The sequence below is a fragment of the Sapajus apella genome, unplaced genomic scaffold, assembly GCF_009761245.1.
Source record: "Sapajus apella isolate SASKATOON/1434 unplaced genomic scaffold, GSC_monkey_1.0 scaffold1, whole genome shotgun sequence".
Lineage (NCBI taxonomy): Eukaryota > Metazoa > Chordata > Mammalia > Primates > Cebidae > Sapajus > Sapajus apella.
Genome location: NW_022436941.1, coordinates 43,868,364 through 43,891,357, shown reverse-complemented (window position 1 = coordinate 43,891,357; position 22,994 = coordinate 43,868,364). Strand labels below are relative to the sequence as shown.

At 39.0% G+C, this 22,994-nt stretch overlaps 1 protein-coding gene across 3 annotated transcripts in view; it reads right to left on the bottom strand.

Annotated features, from left to right (window-relative positions):
- Positions 1 to 14,823, bottom strand: part of PCSK1 (proprotein convertase subtilisin/kexin type 1) — a 43,138-nt gene extending 28,315 nt beyond the window's left edge. The window contains exons 1-5 of one of the 3 annotated variants that reach the window (XM_032275877.1): positions 14,400 to 14,823; positions 10,769 to 10,873; positions 7,043 to 7,153; positions 4,673 to 4,819; positions 3,274 to 3,350 (exon numbers count right to left, since the gene is read on the bottom strand). In XM_032275877.1, coding sequence (XP_032131768.1) covers positions 3,274 to 3,350; positions 4,673 to 4,819; positions 7,043 to 7,153; positions 10,769 to 10,873; positions 14,400 to 14,579 — 620 coding nt within the window. In that variant the 5' untranslated portion in view covers positions 14,580 to 14,823. Of the gene's footprint in view, positions 1 to 3,273; positions 3,351 to 4,672; positions 4,820 to 7,042; positions 7,154 to 10,768; positions 10,874 to 12,674; positions 13,764 to 13,796; positions 14,196 to 14,399 lie in introns of those variants that run through there. The other 2 variants (XM_032275887.1, XM_032275896.1) reach the window with 2 other exon arrangements.
- Between the last annotated feature and the right edge of the window lie 8,171 nt (positions 14,824 to 22,994).

Here is a 22,994-nt window from a genome sequence, read left to right as displayed (position 1 = left end):
AGTTTGAAGAGATAATACCCTTGGAACTGGGGTATAATACCTTTCCAATTGCTGTAAAGGCCAAGACAAAATGGGGCCATTCATTTTCCAAACCTAAGGGATTTATGTCTGACAATGTGCTGGAAGACAACTCTATTTTTATTATACCTTCTGATAAATGATAAGGGTGCCACCTTTTTGGTTGATAGTCAAGAGGATCCTGAGAGAGAGTTGCTCATTATGTCATTTCTAAATAGCAGGTTCTGAACTGGCTCAGAAAATTGACTTGTCTCTGCTGCTCCCAGCGGATGATATTATTCTTGTCATGTTGATTTCTCACCGAAAGAAGGTCTAACTCAGTTACCAAATGAGAAGCTGTGATCATCATCATCATCATCACAGCAAATGCTTATTCAGTTTTTTATGTACCTGTGTCCAAGCCATATATCTGTATATGTCCAAGCCAAATATCCTTGTCTCACATGTTATTTAACTCATATATATATACACATATATATATATACACACACACATATATATATATACAAACACATATGGCTTAAATAACATGTGTGACAAGCTTATTTTAACCAAAATAAGAGTAGTATTTAAACTATTTTGTGGAATAATTTTTTAAAAATTCAATTTGTTTAAATGCCAGATATATAGATAGAGATATAATCTACTTCATTGAGTTAGAGGTATTAAGTGAGTTTATATATGTAAGTGTATATATATATACATATATATATATATACATATATATATATAAAACTCAATAAAGTATTATACATAATATATAATACAACATATATAAACTCAATACCTCACTTTATATATATATATATATATATATATAAACTCATAGAACTCATATAAACTCATAGAACTCATATAAACATATATAAATACAAACTCACTTAATATCTCTAACTCAAGGAAGTAGGTATTCATTTTCAAAAGATGATAAAACCTAAGCACAAAGAAGTTAAATAATTTGCTCAAGATCACCCAACCGTTAAGTGGCAGATCTAATATTTGATCTAAATTTGGCTCCCAAGTCTGCTCTTAACTGTTGGGCTACGCCATGCTCTCTCACTGTTATGTGGAAGGTTCACAGCAGACTATGCTCTGGAAGAGCTTTCAGGCACAGAGCAAATAGCATCATATGGGCTGCTTCCCTGGGGCCCTTGGAGCTCTCTGAGTTCAGGGAAATTATATTTTATATAACTGTATATATAAAACAATGATTATAAATGCTGTGCTGTGAGATCCCCTTTGTTTTGAGGAAGGTTTGAGTGTTCTATCTCCTGACTGGAAAAACTCCAGAGAATATAATTTCATCAAGAATTTGGCCACTATGCAGCCATCACACAAGTTATCACCCACACTGGATCCTGGGACCAGACCCAGGATCTGCCTGGAAGGACCACATACTGCCTAGGAAAGAGCCAGGGCCTCCAGCTAAGTCTCTTCAACTGCACCCAAGTGTTTGGGAACAGATTTCCCTTAGTCTTAACCAAGGTGGTAGAATGAAAGTTGTTTCTACTCCATTCTAAGAAGGCTACCACTTTTTTCCAAGTACTTATTACCATTTCCTCAGGAAGTTCATTTAAGAAACACAGGAAGAAGGTACATTGTCACCCATTTTAGGGGAAGAAAATGAAGTAGAGGCAGAGCGAGGTAAGTGATTTCCCCAAGAGCACCCTCCACACTGGGAACTGGCAAAGCCATAACTTCATTACAAGGCTGTGCCCCCAGAGAGTAGACATCCCTACTGGTCCTATACTATCCTGCTTCAGAAACATAGCAAAAAGTTTGTCTGAGGGTCTGCTGCAAGCTTTGAGACACTCCCACTTTCTTCCAAGGGTACCCCGGCCAGTGGTTTCTGTTGTACTTTTACTGGAATGTTTTCACATCTAAGGGGTATCTGCGGTTAACCCCTTCGCTCAACCTCAAAGAAATAAATGGTACTTAATGAAGTCATACCTTTGAACTATCCGAAAGCCTCCCACTTTCCCCAAAGAAGAAATAAACACCCAGATGTTGAGGCTAAGTCCAGGTGCCCAGCCCCCCATCCTGGGGTTTGTTGGCTTTCTGGAGAAGGGAAAATTCAAAGAAAGAAATAACTTTAGGCCAATATTACTACACCAGCCACTTGGGAGTTCTGAGAGAGAATAAGGGAGGGAGAGAGAGAGAAAGAAAGAGAAAGAGAGAGAGAGAGAGAGATACTTGTCTGACCCAAGTCAGGTAACAGTACAAGAGACAGAGACATCCAGAGAGAAAAGAGAAGCACTTCATGTGACATATACCAAGAGCTATTAGATGCTTAGCTTTTTCCATCCTTACTTGTAAGACCTAATTTTGTAGCCAAAAACCCTAATATTGACCTTGGCTTTGAGCATTTTGGTGCAAGTCTCTTCTGTGTAAAGAAAATGAAGAGGACAGTTTGAATGTCTTCTTGATGTCTGTGACAATGCTGGTAAGAACAAAGATGTTTTCTCCCATGGGCATGGACACTTTGAGGGTCCACATGCCCTCAAAGTTTCTTGGAGCTAGGAGAGAGGTTGAAAGTCTCTTGCCTCTGGGTCTTTCTTTGGCCTCTCCCTTTACAAGTTCTTGCTCTTGGCCTCTGTGGCTCTTGGCCTCTTTCACCATAATGTGGCTTCAAGGGAAAGAGAAATAATCTGGGAGTTGGGTGCTGTCTCCTCTCTCTTCCCTATGGCCTTACAGCAGAGGAACTCTGGAGAAGACTGCCAGCTGACTCAATGCCCTGGAGACTGTGCTGGATTCAGGGGCCAGACCTTACAAGTATTTCTCTTGTCTGGAATCTGGCCATTCTCTTTGGAGAGAACTGGTGAGGGTGATTGTAGCCACCGTCGGAAGTTGTGGGCATTGTTCATATCTATTTCTTTACATATATTTCTTCGCATGACTAACATCAAGCATGTTGCTAAAAGTAAAAATCCCTAGAGGAATCCAGGGCAGGGGTGGGCTCAAAGTGTGTACTCTTTATGTCTCTAGCATTCTTTCTAAAGCTTCAACAATTCAGCAACACTTGAGAGGAGAATTTCATAATGTAACAAGTTTAATGTAAATACGGTTCTATAAACCAAACGGAATATAAAAATAGAAACTTTGGTTTCTGTTTTAAAAGCAACAAAATATTGTGTTATGATGTGCATTAACGTTTTCCGAGGGCTGAAATGTGGATGAAATGTATGGTATGATTTTCTCAAACAAGATAAAAGCATTGTAAAGTATTTCATTTCACCCAAATGCACCTTTACTCACTTGTTCTCATTTGTGGGATCATATCGGGGAAATGGATCATGGTCATTATCATTAAAATCATAGCTAGCCTCTGGATCCTAAAGAGACAACAAAAATAACACCATGGCATTATAAAAACAAAAACAAAAAAAGCATCACTTCCAAGGCCTCTTACCCTATGCCTGCTTATCTTGGCTGATAGCTCAAAAGCCTGCATTTCAGCGTTTCTGGCCAAGTCATTGAATATTTCTTACACCCGCAAACCAGGCAGAGATGATGAACATAGCCAGGTGAGCCAGCATTCAATTCTCAGTGAATGTTACCAAGCCTATGGTTCATAGGCAACTCGTAGGATATTGGAGCTGGAAGGAATTAGAGTTTACTTAGTTCAGTCACCCTGTTTTCAGATGAGAAAATTGAGGCCTTGAGAAGTTAAATGACTTCCCTAAGGCCATAAAGCTACTTAGTGACACTTTGACACTCATCTCTCTTATGATTATAGGTGCAAAGAGGTGGCTGAGAGTGGGACTCAGGTCCACGGTGATCTCCTTCAGCCTCCCAGGCACACTAAATAAACATGTAATTTAATTCAAGAGGGTGCTTGAAATTCAAAAGAAGCTTCCAGTTTCCACTCCCTTTTCCAACCCACCTCCCACATACCATTACTGCTACTTTTCAATACTTTCCATATCTTTTAATCATTCCTTATTTCTACTCTGTGCCAGTATTTTTCCTTTTCTTTTCCTTTGCCCTTTAACTTGGAGTTATATCTGGGGAATGTTGAATAGGTGGAAAGGATGAGAGAAAAACAAGGGATAATCTTAAAGATGAAACACCAGCCCCCAATCTAAAGACCAAAGATATATAATGGTGTCCATATTGTATCATAGACTTCAGAAACAATGAAGCAAAGTGTTTTTATTTATTTATTTTCCCATTTCTGGAAAACTTTTCCTTTCTCAGCTTGGCATATCTGCCTTGGGTGGTATTCACTTTGAATTTTCATGGAAGGAACCACATTCATATAATTTTAGAATGTCAGGGATACAGGCCCATATAAGGAGGGAAACTGTGAAAATGATCTCAGGCAACAGGCTTGATTTGATTACTTTAATGCCCTAAACACTGAGCAACTCTAAGTCATTGGATTTTAGTAACTTAATTGGTGTTGGTACTGCCCCTCCTTCTCCCAGTACATGTACTTTTGTACAATTTTTGACCCCACCTAATTATTTCAATGCCCACTGGTATAGAATAAGTTCATTTAAGCTAGTGGGAAGTTGGGGAAGGGACAAAACCTTGGCCCATAATCCCAGGGACTGACACCAGAGCAGCATCCCCTTGAAAAGAAGGGAAGCCCCAACTGTGCGCCTGCACAGACAGCTCCCCAAGTCACAGTCATGAGAAGGCATACACTTACATAGTTGGCATAAATGTCCGTGTGATTCCACTCCAAGCCATCATCCAGTACAGTGATAACAACTCCTTTGCCCGTAATGCCTTTTTGCCAAACAGGTATCACGTGAAGGTCCAGCTTGGGCAGGGCTGCTGTCATCCTGGTATCTTGCTAGTAAAGAAAGTCAAGAACCATTGGTAAAATCATAATTTGCTTGCTACAAAATGGGCACTTAAGTTCCAACCTGGAGACCCATCTTTCTTTTTCTTTGGGTCACTCTACTCTTTAGAAGAAGCCATTTCGGTGAAATGAGAAGCAAAGTTGAGAGTAGGGCCAAGTGAACCCCCAGCATGCTGCTCTTCTCCCCATTGTCCCAATGGACATCACTTGAAAGGATGAATCACCTGCGCTCCTTCTCTTTGAACTACCTGGCTTTGAAGAATTTTATCCCTAAATTTCTTTCATTTATAATAACATGCTCAACCCTTTCATCTATGGAAGCTTTATTTGATAGTCTATGTTTTCATCTCCCCCAAAATCCGGATCCTCCATTGCCACATTGGGCTCTCATTATATTGCCTGGTGCATAGTCATTCATGAATGTTTTAGAATTTTTCTTCTAAAAGAAAAAGCAGAACCTGGAATGCTCAGGAGATTGTGATTGCCTCAGGAATTGCAATGTAATTGCCTATTTTTAAGTATGGGTGATTTAGGGGGTAAGTATCTGTGAGAGGAGATTCAGTTTTCCTTTCAAATACATTTTCTGATGGTATGTGGGACTATACAGGAAAATAGTTGGGTAGCAAGGGAACACAGACATACGCACATTTCTAAGCATGTGGGAGAGAGATAGTAAAGGAATCCCAGGAACCTGGTGAAAGGGTCAATAAGAAATCTATAAATAACAACAATAAAAGGTGTAAGGAAAAGAACTGCCCTCTTGCTGTTGTGCCCTCCTCCCCATAAAGAGGTTGGGGGGTGGAGTGACAAGTATTTACCAGGCTGGTATGAGGCCGAATCATAGGAGGCTGGAACTACACACAGATTGTTGGCTAAAGTCAGAGAAGAAGGCCTCTATGTCGGTTGCGGGAGCAATGATAAAGTGTAGTTGTTAAGAGTGTGGACTCTGGAGTCATGAATTATGGTCCCATCACTAGCAGCCATGGATTTCAGCAAATTATTCTACTTTCCAATATCTCTGTTTTTCCATCTATTAAATTGGCATAATTACTATTTCTACAACACAGATGATCATGAGAACAAAATGAATTAATTCATATCAAACACTTAGAATAGTGTTCACCACACAGGAAAAGGACAAGTGTTAACTGATAAGTCTTTTCTGCTGCAATGAGCAAATACTTAAGATAGTGGCAAGAGGCCGGGCATGGTGGCTCATGCCTGTAATCCCAGCACTTTGGGAGGCTGAGGTGGGTGGATCGCCTGAGGTCAGGAGTTCAAGACCAGCCTGACCAACATGGTGAAACCCCATCTCTACTAACAATACAAAAATTAGCCAGATGTGGTGATGGGCTTCTGCAATCCCAGCTACTCCAGAGACTGAGGCAGGAGAATTGCTTGAACCCAGGAGGCGAAGGTTGCAGTGAGCTGAGATAGGACCACTGCACTCCAGCCCAAAGAAAGAAAAGAACATATAGTGTCAAGAGAAACTGATCCCCTTTTCCATTTATTATGCAACAAGAGTATCTAAGCCTTAGCTTATGTTTGTCAAGAAAAATAATCTTTTATAAAATTCTCAACAATAAATCCTTCTATTAGCATATGGTGCTATCATACAGACGTAACATTAAACAGAAGAAAGGACACCCTGCAGGTAGACAAAAACACTTAACAATTTCTCCACTTAAGGATTTGGTAACTATCTTAAAGGTAGAATGGTTTTGCATGTCTAGACATTTGCAATAGACTTTTCTTGTGTTCCCTCTTTTAGCCTCATTTAGAGATTCTCATCTGTGTCATGTAAGAATTGTCATTCAGGGTTGTATGTGCCACATTGTGTTCACTATACTCTGTCAGTGCTTTAAACGGTTCTCAAGAATAACTTTAACCAAATAAGATTTTTGCCGTGAGTACTGTTTTTTGGAACCCTTAACCTGCAAGACATGATTTTTCTGCATTTACCCCAAATACACTTAAGAAGACAAAAAAGACAACAACCTCTCTCTTCACAGAAGCTAAAGATCTCTGTTTCAGACATCTTTACTCAGCAAAACAGAAGAGGCAGCTCAAGAAGGTCCCATCAGCCCTAATCTCCAGATAATATAGCTCCCTATGAAATTTTCCATCATAAAAAAAAATTCATGTTGCAAATGTAACAATATAAAGAAGCCAGGTCCCAGGGCCCACCCACACAGTCCCTCTGTAGGTACTTACCAAGTACCATTGCTGATTCCACATGGGATCATTGAAGAGATTTAAGGCTGAGTCTCTTAGAGCTGAACGTTTACTTCTTTCTTTTTCATATTGTTGCTCAGCCCATATCACCTACAAGGATTTTTATAGCAGGAAAATCAAAAGTCAGGTATCCACCTCTGTATCTTTCCTCTAACTATCCTCAGTATCCTTTCCATCAGAGTTCAGGCAGCTCTGCAGTATTTTCATTTGACTACAGATCAAAACTGGCACCTCAGTGAGAAGAAGGGATTGCCCACTGGGGTGATGAACATTTCCTCTATTACAGTAAAGTGCACCTTTAGGGGGAGGAGAAGCAGTCAGTGAAATGATAATTCCCTCAAATTAGTTACATTGTGGTTACAGTGGAAGCAAAAGTTCAGTCTGCTTTCATCAGCAAATGGACCGTAATACTCATTTTTATATTGAGGTTTCAGGGCTCCGTGGATGAAAATTTGTCTGCTTTTGTGGAGTGAGTCAACAAGCCAAAAGACTGCTGTTATAATGCTCTTAGAAATTAATTTCTCTTTCTTTACATACAAAAGGTAGAAATTGCAAATATTTTATAAAATAAGAATGTTGCTATATCTTTGCAAAATTGGAACTCTGCCTCCCCTGTGCTTCAACCTCTGCTTAAAAGTACTTAATATGAGAAACAGATCCTGGGTGATGAATGAGTACTACTGACCATGCTTACTTACTTTAATTCAGTCCCATGTATTATGCAAAGAGACCTGACAATATGAAAATTACCTGCCCCATATTTACAGCATAATCCTATTATACGTGAAGCCTTGAGAGAGTGAGGGGCTCCCTTGTAGTTATTTTCATTATGAGATAATTCTATGCTCTTATTTTTCTTGGTAGCATGACTGTTTCCTACCCAAAGCACATCTTTTCTGCTGTATACATGATGACAATTCAGTGTGTGGTAGAATATCGTTAATGTGAGAGTACTCATGAATCAGTTCCAAAAATAAAAACTGGAAAATAATTTGCCACTGAAGGATAAAACTGTCCACTAAGCCTGCCCTGGATTTTCAATTAAAAAATATACTGCAAACCATTAAAAATAATGGGAAGAATGTGAAAGCTAGAAATTAGTCACTATGATTTATTTTTAAAGTGCTTGTATTTTCAAGCTTCATTGTTTTGGCTTAAAATACCTCGATGCTTGGAATGCTGCCCAGTGTCTGAGTTGATCTCTGGAAGCTGACTGCTAGGGAACAAATACTAATCTTTGAGGTAGAGAGTCACTTACACTTGGAGATTTTATTAACAGACTTGTAAAAATATACTATAGCTGCATTTCACAGGGCTAATTTAAAGGAATATTATCCTCCATCAACAAAAAGAGTAATAAAATGAAAACCAAGAGCAATTTTTTAGAAATGGGATATAAGAGGAGACACTCGGCCATCTGATCAGACAAACATCCACTTGTAAAAGACAGTGTTATGATTAATGTCATTAACTCAGAATCACATATTAATTTCTAGAAAAGCAGGCTGAATGGCATAGAGGAAAATTGATAATGCCTTTCTATTATGCATAATAGATAGCATGTAATTAATTGTAAATAATACTTTTGATCTGGAAAGTGCAGTAAAGATCATCTACTTCAACCTTCCAATACAAGTTTCTATAGTTCCAGAATGGTTCCTAATATAAAATTATTCTTGGGCTAATTTTTTACAGTTATACCTGTGCTGGAGACTGAATTCTTAGCCTTTTTTCATAATGTCTTGAGACTCCTCCCCAAAATCAGCTATCAAGGGGATAGCTGATTCTACTCTAAAGAGCAGAATGGGTGATCTGTTCATTTTCATATGATATTTTGAGTAAGAATAATAGTTAGGTATGCTCTACCCTGTCAGTTTTCTCCTACGAAAATGAGAAGAGAGATCAGTTTAACTTCCATGTGCATTAATGGGCATGCAGTTTGGGCATGCATTTAGGCAAAGAATGAAATCTCTCTCCTGCTTAGCCCAGGGAATAACCCTAGCCAGAGTGCTGGAAGTTGTTCTGCTTTTCAGAGCCCACACATGATGAGCTCTCTGCCTTGAAGTGAGTCGGGGAAGACCTAAGTGGACAAGAAGCTTCTGTAATAAGGTCAAGGGCCTCTCATTTGGTCTCCCACAACAAGCAATAACTTGACAAAAAGAGCCAGCCATAGGTGTAGATGAGCTATAGGGTCACTGTCCGTGGTCCTAATACAGGATTGTTAGGATTTGCTTGTTTCTTTTACATTTGAACACTGAACCAGGCTATTCCCCACTTTTATAATTTGTCTTTTTCTTCTTCTTTTTAAAATTCTATTAGTTTCAGAATGAATAAAACAGTAAATTATTTTACAAGTTTCATTAATTCCATCTACTTTCAACAGTTCTATCACCTTTCTGACACTATATATATATTTTATATATATATATTTTTTTCCTGAGAAGTTGAAAGGATGCTTTTAATCCTCTCACCAAGAAGATCTCTTGCCGTAATTCTCCAGGGTGTCCTAGGCAACAAAAAATCTTGTACACAGATATCAGGCCAATCAGGATAAATTTCTTCCAGTATGGCATATGCTTGAGAAAAGGCAACACTGTGTATGAAAATTACAATAATCCGGCTGGGCGCGGTAGCTCAAGCCTGTAATCCCAGCACTTTGGGAGGCCCAGGCGGGTGGATCACGAGGTCAAGAGATCGAGACCATCCTGGTCAACACGGTGAAACCCCGTCTCTACTAAAAATACAAAAAATTAGCTGGGCATGGTGGCGCGTGCCTGTAATCCCAGCTACTCAGGAGGCTGAGGCAGGAGAATTGCCTGAACCCAGGAGGCGGAGATTGCGGTGAGCCAAGATCGCGCCATTGCACTCCAGCCTGGGTAACAAGAGTGAAACTCCGTCCCAAAGAAAAAAAAAAAAAAAAAGAAAGAAAATTACAATAATCCAGACATAGTCAACATTTTCTGATGTGTTTGCTGACCTTGAAAATAGACTTCAAAATCAATAGGTACATTAGCTATGTATTCAAATTGCCTCTACCTTATTTACTTCTATTTATTATGTACATTTTCTTCTGTTACCTAATCATTGAACGGGGATACAAACAAGGATAAAAAAGAGACCAAATGGTTTGGATCCAACCGTAGAATGGAAGACTTGGATTTATAGTTCTCTCATAAACAACTAGCTGCTTGTATAGCAAAACCAAATAGAAACAATAGACTGTTTTCCAGTTACACTGAAATGTTATTGAAAGTAAGGCTTATGTATTTCTTTGGTGTCCCCACACTGGTGTTAAAGTGTTTGATACATAATAGTTACCTAATAAAAAGTTGTTGATTGTATTGTCAAACATTTTTATTAGTGCTGCCCCTTCATTTTAAATATTCATTTTTATGCTCTTAGACTGAATTTGTGAGTGTACATATAAAATTAACTTTAGATGCATATATATAACTGTATATAAGATGTAATTAAAGTACATATTTTTGTGTATAAATTAACCTTAGCTCAACCAATCCAACCCAATTTTGTTATTATTATATGCAATTATAATTTTATAGAAAGAAATTAGAAACATTACAGATAAACAATCTTGGTCACAATAAAAAGAATCACATTTCCAAAATGTTTCTGTTCTTATTAGAAATTAATAAAGAAAGAAGATGAATTAGAATATTGGTTTGAAGACAAATATACAACACTTACACGATCATCATCAGATAATCTCTTAGTGATATGAAGGGCACTCCTTCGAGACCTTCTGGGATGGTTTTTATGTTTGAATAAGTAGTGATTTTCAAGTGAACCAATCTACAAAAGGAAATAATTAAAATAAATATCCACTTTCCCAAACAATTATATATGGATTAGCTTAAAACTCAGCTAACTTAAAGTTAGGCAACTTTTATTAAGCCCATTCCTTGTAGTTGAAGTTAACTTTTTTAAAACTTTTAAGTTCAGGGCTACAAGTACAGGTTTGTCACACAGGTAAACTTTTGTCATGGGTTTTTTTGTACAGATTATTTCATCACCCAGGTATTAAGCCTAGTACCCATTAGCTATTTTTTCTGATCCCTTCCCTTCTCCCACCCTCCACCCTTCAAAAGGCTCCAGTATGTGTTATTCTCTTCTGTGTATTTATGTGTTCTCATCATTTAGCTCACTTATGAGTAAGAACATGCAATACTGGCTTTCTGTTCTGTGTTAGTTTGCCAAGAATAATGGCCTCCAGCTTCATCCACATTCTTCATGAAGAAGGCCCTGATAGAGGTCTTGAGATGACCCTTAGAATATTATGGCTTGGACTCACAGTATATTCACTAGCTCACAGTGGGAGGCTAGTGATGCTTCTATTTTACACACGTTGAAGGATATACATGTTTTTTTTGTATGTGACAATATCATATTTAAAATGCTCATTTAATCAAATATATCTGGTCAAAGAACAATTGTAGTAAGCAGGCAAACACCTGGGATACTATTTATGGTCAGAGCCACGTTCCACTAAAATAAATTATTGTTGTTGTAAAATGTAGTCATTTAATCCATGGTGACAATTGTTATTAGCTACTATTAGTGATCATTTGATTTTCTACTAATTCAAGGCTTCAGAGAAGAACATGCTACATTTAGGCAGGTGTTCTACTTTAGAGTGTGTATAGTTCTCTGGGTAGCTATTGAAATATTTGATTCATTTAGAACTATATTCATTATTCTTTTGAGCTAGTCTCCCTTTACTCAGTACTAAATTTGAAGCTACCAAATCCTCTAGATAACCCTGTATTTTTAATATACAACAGTATATTACAGAAGAACCATGTTCTTTACATTGGTGGTTCTTATCACCAAGAGAATTTTAAAATAGAGATGCTTAGGCCCTGCTCCAAGCCTGAACCCCAGTGAATCTTCCTACATGCTGTCAATGGAATTGGGGTGAGAAATCAGTAGCCATAGAAAAAGATCACCAGCGCTTAGCCCTGTTTTGTTTCGTTTTTTCCATCAACTGGTTTTTCTTCTTGTCACTACCTTAATCCAAGCTTTATCCTGAGGCAGTAAGGTGCCCAATATACTAATGCTAAATTAGTGTTAGTAATACTAAACAAAAAGAGAAATAAGCAGAACCAGGAAAGCGCCATCAGTCTTCTACAAAGAATTACTATCCTAATAAAATAATTTTTGTTAAATTTAGTTTAAAATCTTTGTTAGTAATGCCTTTTTAACTAGAAATGGCTAGAGGAAAGATAGTATTATAAATCGTATGTAAATATAGATGGTTTTTCCCCACTATTTTTTAATGCTTTTGTGACTATGCTATCCCATACCCAAAGATCCTCCCAAGAATGTTGATGTATTGTTTTTTACTATTAAGATTTATGTTTATTTATTTTGAAAAGCAATTCTCATATTGAGTGGCCCAGGTTTAGATACATGTCTAGAGCTAACAGGTGGGAAAGAGAAGAGGGATTTAGTTTTTGCTTCCTTCCCCAGTCTCCTCCTACACAGTTACTATTGCTATTTAACCTTTCAGTAGCTGCTCAAGGAATAAACAATTAACCCTCAGTTTCTATCCCCATAGGACATACATGATTTTCATGATGCCCACAGTACTCACCAGCACAATTTCATCTGCTACTCACCCTCTCTTTGAATCTCAAAAATTCCCAACAATTGTGAGCAACTATCAGACTTACTACTAAGCTGTATTATGTCTCACTGTTTTCCCACAAGCTGTTTTCTATGCCTGGACTGTCTTCTCCAATCTCATTATGTTCTCCTGACAACCTCTGGCTCCTCTTTCCCGGGCAAATATTTTCTCCTTTGGGCAGTTTTCGCTCACCCCTCCCAAATTGCCTTCCACTTTCATTCCTTCAACCAATGAATATCCAGACTCCAAGTACAACTTCTATTATTACACAAATTACAATCAATTGCAATCATTTATCTCTAAGCTAGTTTCCTCTAGTCTTGATTACTTGAGAGCGTTTCTTTCCCTCCTCTTATTCCTCAGCCCCTAACATGGTGCTTGGCACAAGGGCAAGGGCTGGCCGAAAGCTAAAGACTCATCTGCTCCTGGGACACCAGGAAGCCAATCTGCATTGATTTTCCTGCCGAGCATTTCAAAGACAATTTGGTTTATAAAGTTGAGAATAAAGCCTCGAGCAAGAGAAGGCGAATTCCCCAGCGGGTTAGATCCACAGAATCACCAACGCCCCCGCCGATTACTCATCCGTGACTTCAGCGGCGTCAGAACCACCACCTCCAGAAAAAAGAAAAAAAAAAAAAAAACGCGCCAAAATGTTTTACAACTCCCTCCTCCCCCGCTTCAGTGCAGACCAACTTCCCAAGCAGAGGGCAAGGGCTTGATTCACAGCCAAAAAAAGGAAAGCTGTAGCTTAGAAGTCACACTCCCTAGAGTCCCCTCGGAATTGCTCGGCTGTAAGCAGTTTCCCACTTAATGTCTTCACGTCCACCCACCTCCAACCAGCTATCTATTGACCAAGCCTCCATTTGGACAGGCAACAATAAGCTGAAATTCCCGAGAAAACGATTACGTACTTGGCTGAAGAACAAGAAAAAAAAAATAGATCCCATCCCCACAGTCAGTTTGGCATCTCAACCCTGCAGTGGGACTGGCCGGGCAAAGTTATAAAGCTTGGACTTTACAAGTTCCCAGTGAAAATCCGGAGCTCCCCAGAGAGGCGTGGAGATAGATGGTCCCGTATCTTTCACCCACCATTTCTCCCCGCAGCGTCCCAGGCTATTCCGCGGCCTCCCAACCTCCTTGTCGCGAATCCCAGCAGCTGGCACTCTTCCAATGCCCTGGGCGCGCCCTTAAAGGCTGCCAGGGCGGACAGCCCCAAGCCTGCCTAGCCCCTTGCCTCAGGACTTGGATCTGATGCTGCCATATTGAAAAGGAGGCAACAGCCGGCTCCCGACGCAGACCGCCGGAGTCCCGGGGGATGGAGGGCACTGCTTCTCCCGGGGGCGCTCGGTTGGTGAGAGCTTGAGTGCATCTCAAGTCCCATAACAAGCTTGGAGGGATTTTTCTTCCAAACAGCGCGGGAATGGATTTCAATTCTAGAGCGGCCAACAGTAAGCATAAGCCCTACCCAGCTGCAGCGGCTTCCTTCTGCTTGGCTGCGCCCAGCCCAAACAGTAAATAATGCAAGCTTTCTCTCTCTCCTAGCGCGTCAGGGGCGAGAGCCGGAGCAGCTGCTTGCTCTTTGCTACACTGGGCTCCGGAAAGTGCAACCTGGGGCTCCCATTTGGAAGACCGGCTCCAGTGCCACTCATCCCCTGCGGCCCCAGAAAGTTTCTTGAAAGTGAAAACTCTTACCTGACCCAAAAGGTCATAGCCCAGCTCCTCGGCGATGGCCGAGGCTGCTTCCGGGCCCCCGGGGATCTCCGCCGCCCATTCATTGACAAATTGCCTTTTCGCTTTTGCACTGTTCAATGCACACCAAGCGCAAAAGAGGGCGAAAGCAGTGCACTGCAGAGTCCAGGCTCTTCGCTCCATGGCTCACTCGCTTGAAGACGAGTGGGAAGGAAAGAGGTAAAAGAAGCAAGATAGGAGAAAAGCCAGACAGACTCCCCCTTCCCACCCTTGGGCTCTGTACTGCTCCTGGCTCCTGGTTGCTCTGCGAAGAGCTAGGAGGCGCGCGAGGAGAGGCTGGGCGGCGGCGAGCGCTCAGTGAAGCGCTTCGGTCTCCAGGCTGAGTGGAGCCCCAGCCCTTCCCAGCCAGGATGGAAATGAGTGTTTACACGTCAAATCGACGAAAGCCATCTCTTGACGTCAGATCTACCTGGACTAAGATCTGAATGGTATTCCCAGCGGGGTGGAGAAGCGGCTAAAATAAGCAGCCAGGGATTAGGAAAAGGAAGGAACTATTTGCTGGGATCACTTGAGTCTGCTCCCTATCTGCCCATAAATTCTGTACCGTGAGAAACATCTTCACTTTTCAAAGAGAAGTGCCCCCATTTGAATATAACTACTAAGAATCACAGGCTGGGAGTGCTTTTTCCCTGCATTTGCTTTATTATCTTATGGGGGTGGAGTAATGGGGAGGTGATAGGATTCTTAGAATCATCCTTTGAGTATCAGCACCTGCTATGGAGAACAAGGCTCTTAGGTCTTTCAAATCAGAGACAGGCTAGGAGGGTAAGCAGAAGAGAAGCTACTACTGCCCAAATTCTGTTCTAAATTGTCTAAGAAAATGAGCATGTCTCCAAGACAATGTTAAAGCAATACTTTTAAAAATGAATTTTAACCATTCAAACCACCTTAGTTTACAAGTTTGTTTCGTCCTCCCTTTTGTTTCTCAACCTTAATAAAACAATATCAATAATTTACTCCAGACATCGCAAAGCCAGCGTCACCACCACCCTTTACGGTGTTCATCAGTAAAATGATTAATCATGTGATTTTTAAAAAACATATTTTTAAGAATTTGTCAACAAGGGGACCTAGGGTCCCAAAGCTGTTGTGTTGATTCAGGGAAGGAAAGAACAGTTTTTATTTACCCCTACTTTCCATTTTTCCCTCAGTAGAGCTCTTCACTTTGGTGCTGAACTGGAACTGTGCCATTACTTTCCCATAAAATGCACAGTGCTTTTTTGTAGAAAAATGGTTTCCTGTGGACGGAGAACAAACATCTAAACGAACCCTCCACCCCTCACCCGAGGGAAATGAATTCAGTCTCCCACTGTGGTGCCTGTTCGAATCCTGGTTTTAAACCCTGCGGGAGACACCAGCGCCTGGTATTCAGCACCGAGGTATGGACAGCGACACACGCAAGACTGCTGCAGGAGCCGGTCTCTCCTCTAAGCACCTAACACCTCCATCCTTCTGTGGCTGACCAGCACCAAGCTGTATTCCTTTTGATATGTGCCTTTCCCTCTTTTGAACAGCAATAGGAAATTGGCCACGGGGGCAGTGTGGTTAGGTTCATGATCATGACAACTTGTGTCCAGCTCTTGGGAACGTGTTGGACTCAGGCCAAAAGTAAAATCGCCGGGAGGTGAAAGTGAGAGTGTGCGGCATCTGGGAAGATTTTTTTTAAGCTCAACCGCCTGAGGGCGCGATCTATTCTGGAGAAATAGAAGAGGAGAAGGTTGAAAAGAAAGCATATGAACAGGTGGAGAAAGGAAGCAAGAGATGTTCCTTAAAAGAAGCAAATGAGACAAGACTTAGTGGAGGATGGGGCTCCGTAGTGCTAATTTTTCATTTGCCTCCACGTTTGCAGAAATGTGCACTAGAGAATTTCTTTAAACATAAAGCATCTTTACAGAAACAAATGCCAATGTTAATAAGCCATGTGATATGGTTAAGTGTTTTACAATAATATAATTCACATGAGATGAAATGGAATGGGCTCTGATTGATAGCTTTGTTGCCTGTTTTGTAAATCTACATGTATGAATGTTGATGGCTAGGTAAGCTGTCTTTTCCTCAGCCTGAGTTATGGCCTCAAGCTCTCAAGGGTGTTTCATTCTCACAGCAGACAGATGCTAACTGTGCACTAGCAAGGCAAGAGAAGCCCAGGGCAAATGTTTTATAATGGTACATCTGTCAGAAGAGAAACGTGTTTGTCCTTTTCTTATTATTGTCCAAGTAAATCAGTTTGGCAGAGTGTTGGCAATAGGATCAGTGTCTCTCTCATTAATGAGGCATTTGTCTTAAATTGAGCACCACATAAACCTGGAATAAACATTTGGTTTATATACCTAATCGGGCAAACTAAACTCTCACAAAAATAAGGCAATCTCCTCATCCACACAATACATATATCAGTAACTTAATCCACTATTGTCTGACTTTTATCCTATGAACCTGTTTGCCAGAACTTCTGGCATGTAGAAGAAATAAATTTCTGCCGAGATTAGAGGTGCAAGTAGAATTAGAATCTATTTTAACTATTTGTACCAAGGGCTACTCATATCCTGATTTGTAGATCATGGTAGTAACCTCCAGGCCCATCAGTGTTATATTTCATATTATGAATTGGAAGAGCCAATTATCACCCTTAAGTTGGTTTTAATAGCATTTGATTGATGTGATTAATTTATATAGGAAACCAGATACTCCAGAAACTAAAGAGGACATGTTTCCATTATAAGTTATCAAATGAGTGCCATGCCTCTTTCATGAATGCTCACAACTGCCCAGTGATACAGCTAAGCATTCATTAAGGCTTTTTGGAGAAAAAAACGAAGCTAGTATGAGCAGAAAGAATATGCTCAAAAAAGATCTGTAGATCACCATATCTCTTTAGTCTAAGGAAACAAATGTTGTAAACATTTTGTTACTACAAAATAAAACATATGCCCTTGGGCATACTAAATAATGTGCTCAATATTTATCACAAAGTGGACACAGTGTAGCCATTTGGGCCAAGATAAACAACATTTCTAGACTCACAGAATAACAGAAAAATATTCCTAGATTTTCAAGAGATGTTAAGGAATGGGTAAGAAAATAAGATAAGTTTAACATTTTCCAGTTATTATGTAGACTTTCCTGTTTGCTATGGGTAACAGTAACTGCACATTAACTCAAAGGTGTAACAAATTAGTCTGTAATAAAACTAGAAAACTTTTGGTAGCAGAACACATTATAGAAGCAAAGCTACCTATAGCAGTGTTTCCCAACATAGAAAATAACAACATTTTTGTGGCACACCAGGGTAAATCGGAGGAAATTTGAAGATACCTGTATGGAGCTCGGTGAAGAAATTCATAATATTTTCTTTACATGATACAATTATAACAAAATAAAATATAACATTTTGGGCAATACATTAAATTGCATATTAATAAGTTTAAATTGAGAAATCTGAATATGCTTTCACCAATATAAGTTTTTATCTGAAGGCTATATATCATTTCTAATTAAAATGTTTTAATGACAAATGATCTTTTTATATTCTTAATAGCTGCTGCCAATGAAATTTTTTTGCAAGACTCTATTTTAAATAATATAACATTCTTACTTTTTATTTTCTTAACAAATTTACCATTGGAATTTTATATGAGGAAGCATATAGATTCAGAATCCACCTAAATTTTATGGGTAAAGTATGACAAAATAATATCGAAATTGTAAACTGGAAAATGTACACAACTTTTAGAGAAGTTACCGTCCTCCAACTTTACCACAAATTGAGAAAAGTATCTAATATACACAAAGATGGATATTGGGGTGACCACCTAAAGATACACCTGCCAGAAGTCCCTGAATTACTCTCTCATGATATCTCCTCCCATGACCAAATTTTGGTGCACATGCTATGCTAATTAAGCATTTAGAATATGAACTCCTCTGGCAGATCCACACTTTTCACATGATGAAATAGACATGCTTGCAGCAGGTTGCTGAAGTAAATATAGCATCAAGGTGGTAGACATGGTTTGGTTGAGTTCCAAGAGCTCAGCAACAAGCTACTCACCTGGCCTTTCCAAGCAATGAGAAGACCAAATATCTTGAGGGACATCTTTAACTCTGCTGGTTGGGATGCTCTGACCTATCTAAATGAAAGGGAAAGAGTAAAAAATCAAAGTCTATACAGTGCAAAGGCTTTAAGGTGGATGAATAATTATGAAGGATTTTTGCTGAGTGAACTAGATCAACACAAAAATCTTGAATTTAATATAGAATTGAATTATTAAAATCAAAGCAGTGAGTGCCATAAATTCCACTTGCTAGAAATAATGGATCTTTTCTAATGAAAATAGATAATTAAATGTGGCCATATCCAAGTATTTAGGATCTTTCTTTAATGGGTTTTTTTTTTTTTAAATATGCATTTACTTAGTGAGTTTCAGAGCATCCCTGCTTCTGCTTCCAGGCAATACTCTTGCTTCCTCTATGCTCTTGAACATTGCCATTTTTGTGTTAAAATCTCAGTGTTTAACTGCTGTCTCTGCTCCTGAAGCATGCATTTCTATGAGAATTATAGACTTCAGTGTTGAAAAGTGACCTTGAATATTATATGGCTCCTTGCTTCTCAAAGTCTTGTCCACACACCAGCATTATAGGCATCAGTTGGAAACTGGTTAGAAATGCAGACCCTCAGCCCCCACCCCCAAACTACTGAATCAGAATCTGCATTGTTAATGAGTCCATAGTGATTCATATGCAATTAAAGTTTGAGAAGCACCAATCTAGTTAACACGTATACATGACACTCCTCTGTGATATTTTTATCAAGTTGTTAGGCAATTCCTGGTCTCCCAAAGCAACCCATTCTTTGGTTTGGATTGGCAAAAATGGTTACAAAGTCCTTCCTTATAATGATATTATACATTTACGCATTACTACCTCGTCAAGCAAGCTCAATTTACCCTCTGGTACCACACTGACAAGTTTCAATCTCCTTTATACATGATAGTGCTTCATACATTGAAGGCAGATTTTTATATCTTGCCTAAATTTTTTCTGCTATAGGTTAAACATCTCCAACCTTTGTATCACTTTGGCATTCTGCTTGCTCTTGTCCAGATAGAATATTTTAACAGAATTTTTTAAATGTGGCACCCAGAATGGAATAGTATAGTTGACTGAATAAAGAGATAATTTATTTTCACAATTTTTTACTTTGAAATAACTTGATAGTTATAGAAAATTCAAGAGATGATTTATTTTTACAACTTTTTATTTTGAAATAACTTGATAGTTATAGAAAATTCAAAAGAAAAAAATAACAGTACACAAAGCTCGTATATTCTGTTCATGCATGTTTCCCAGTGGTTTACATCCTGTGTAACCATAGTACAATTACCTAAACCAAAACATTAACAATGATGCAATATTCTTAACTCATCTATAGACCTTTATACTTTTCCAGCTGTTCTATTAGTACATCTTTTTTTATGGTCCAGTATTCAATTAAGGCTCCCTATTGCATTTGGTGATTATGTCTCCTCCAGTCTGGGATATTTTATTTTTGTCTCTCATGACCTTAAAACTTTTAAAGAGTACTATTCAGTTTTTTCATATTATGGTCCTTAATTTTGGTTTGTCTGGTGTTTTCTAACGATAAGGCTGGGATCAAACACTTGTAGGAATAAGTGATATTATGTCATTTTCATTGGCTTGTATCAGGAGGTACATGATGTCTGCATGTCTAATTACTAGTGATGTTATTTCTGATCACTTGGTTAAGATCATATCACATCAACCAGACTCCTTCACTGTAAAGATACTATTTGAAAAATAATATTTCAGTGCAAAAATTATTGTCAAACTCATAATGTGGAGAACCGTAATGTAATAATAGTCTCCAAATTTATATTTTTGGAGAAAATAAAAATAACTTCACTTTTATGGACATTTATGTTTGTGATGCTCATAAATTCTTATTCCACATGTCAGGAGATTTTTCTGTGAGATTAAGTGAAATAATCCATTTAAGGTAGTTAGCAGAAGGGCAAAGAGAGGGACTTCCACTTAATATATAGACATATTTCCATGTCAATAACTGTTCACTGGCATAATTTATAAAGGTTGCATAGTATTCCATTAAATGGGTTAAATATACTTTAACTTATCAAATATTGGGGGACACTTAGAGTGTATCTATTTGCTTGGCTACCGTACTTTCAGATAAAGTTGGTTGATTAAATATATGTGTCTACTTTCACTCCCTACTAAAACCACTCAAAAACTACAGAGAATGGATTCTTTTAAGCACCTAAATTCTTGAAATGGGAAGAACAGGAGTGCAAGCAATCACAAAAAATTATGAAAGCAGAAAAGCAAATAATTTAGCAGATCCAAGAAAATAAAATGTTAATCAACAGCAGGGAAAGCCAAGAACTAACCCTTTCTATGCCTCCGACTCAGGAACTGGCAGGCACCAAACAGCTTCACAATGGGATGAAAATAGATGGGAAAATAAAAAAGGTTGCTTAAAGTCTATCTCAGAAGCAATCTTCCCAAGCTTCCATCATCACTCTTTATTGCTGAAAACTATCCCTTTGTCACCCAGCAAAGAGATTGAGAGTGTTTTCCCCAGAGAAATCAGGAACAGTTATGGCGGAGGCTTCACCCCCTCGAAGCAGCTGCAAGATTTTGGTCACCATGGGCTTGCTTCCTAGCAAGTGCCACTGAGGGATAAATAATAATGGACTGACCCTAAATTCCCCTTGGTTTCTCACCTCCTTCCAGTGAACACAGGGATTAATCTGCTTGTTGTTTAAATTAATATAATCCTAGAAGCAGTTGTAAACAAGTGGAGGAGAGCAGACCTTTACCAATTTTCTCTAATTATGGTTAGAAGAGGGACCAATCTTGATCCCAGATATGACAGACAAGAAATATATACAATCAGTAAAACTGAGAGAAAACAAAGGTAGTAAAGCAGAAGTGGCACATTACTTTAAAAGTTCTAAGTAAGCTTCTGATATGGAAACTCAGGAAATATCCAAAAAAAATCTGGTTTTCTGGTTTCCCTTTAAAAACTAGAAAATGTTGGTCTACAGACAGTGATCCCCACAAATTTCAGACACTGAGACAAAGTATCAATTTCTTCAATTATGTTTATCCCACCTTTTTTTCTTATACTAGAGTTCAGAAATCCTTCACTCTATCAAATATAGAGGGAAAATAGCAGACAGAATTGAGGGTTTGGAGCTTTTCTCTTATGCTTGCCCTATTCCATTCAATTAGGGTATCATGTCTCCTGTGAGCATGTGTGTTTCCAGCCCTTTCCTTAGACCCTGCTGTCCCTCTACTGTTCAGACCTGGCCACACTGCAGCTGTAGCTGTTTACTTACCACAAGAGAGAGAAGCTAAGACCAGCAAGCCCAATGGGTGCTCCATCTCAAGCAAACATGTATTGGCCAGGTCTGAGTTGTTAGCAGGTAGCAAAAGTTAATTCTAAGCCCATGAACTTGGGAAAGAGATGGACTTGTGGGTAAGGGAGGTGGGGAGGAGAAATGGCAGCAGGGAGAGGGAGTCAGTTTAAGGCTACTCAAGTTCTCCTAGCTCTCCAGTCAGAATTATTCAATAATTCAGGGTAAGGCCCTATATACACGTGGGGGAAATGTCAGGGTTTGGCAGTGAGAAAGCTAGGAAAGAAAAAGGTATGGGAAAGTGTTCATGGGTTAATGGTTGATGATACAGCTTCTGCTTTCCTACTACTCTACAGCTGGAAAAAGCAGAGGAAATGGCTTTAATTTTATTTGCAAGGCTAGTTAGGAGTCAATGGAAGAACTGATAGTATTTGATAAACTGCCCAAATGCTAGGTGAACATAATTTCTAAAAGCATTAAACACAGATACAAGAGCAGACTCAAAATGAAACATCTGGATTTGAATCTCTGCCACTTGCTAGCTGGGAACATCCAGACACATTTTCAATATGTCTTTGCTCTGCTTTCCTCAATACAAAATGAGGGTATAATAGTAATTTATCTATTGAAGTTATTATCCATAACATACTCACAACGTTGTCTCATACAAGTAAATGAGAGTTATTTTTATTGAGAAAATAACATCCTAGTTACACAATAGTTCGTTACACACGTTTCTCAAATTCTGCAGTGGGGAGGCATCTTGGACAGAGAGATGATTTCAAAGTGTGAAACGGCCTCAATCGAAAATTAAGTCTCAATTCTGGCACTCATTTCTCACCTCCTTTTCTCCTTTTTTCCATACTCACTAATTTTTAGTGTGTTCCTCTCCCTTTTTTTTTCTTTCTCTCATAATCATACACATTCCCAATTGACTTTTCCCATAAGCCTGTTGAGAGAGCCAGAGCAGGTTTTATTAACTCCAGTTCACTGAAATGCATGAATGAAGTCGTTTACCCACTGCTCAAAGAGTGAACTTCATGTATCTGACCTGAGGACCAGATTCTTCCTCTGGGAGCACTTTACATCTGATTTTTTGGTGGAGAATCAGTAGCGATGGGGTTAAGGGTCCTGGGAAGAC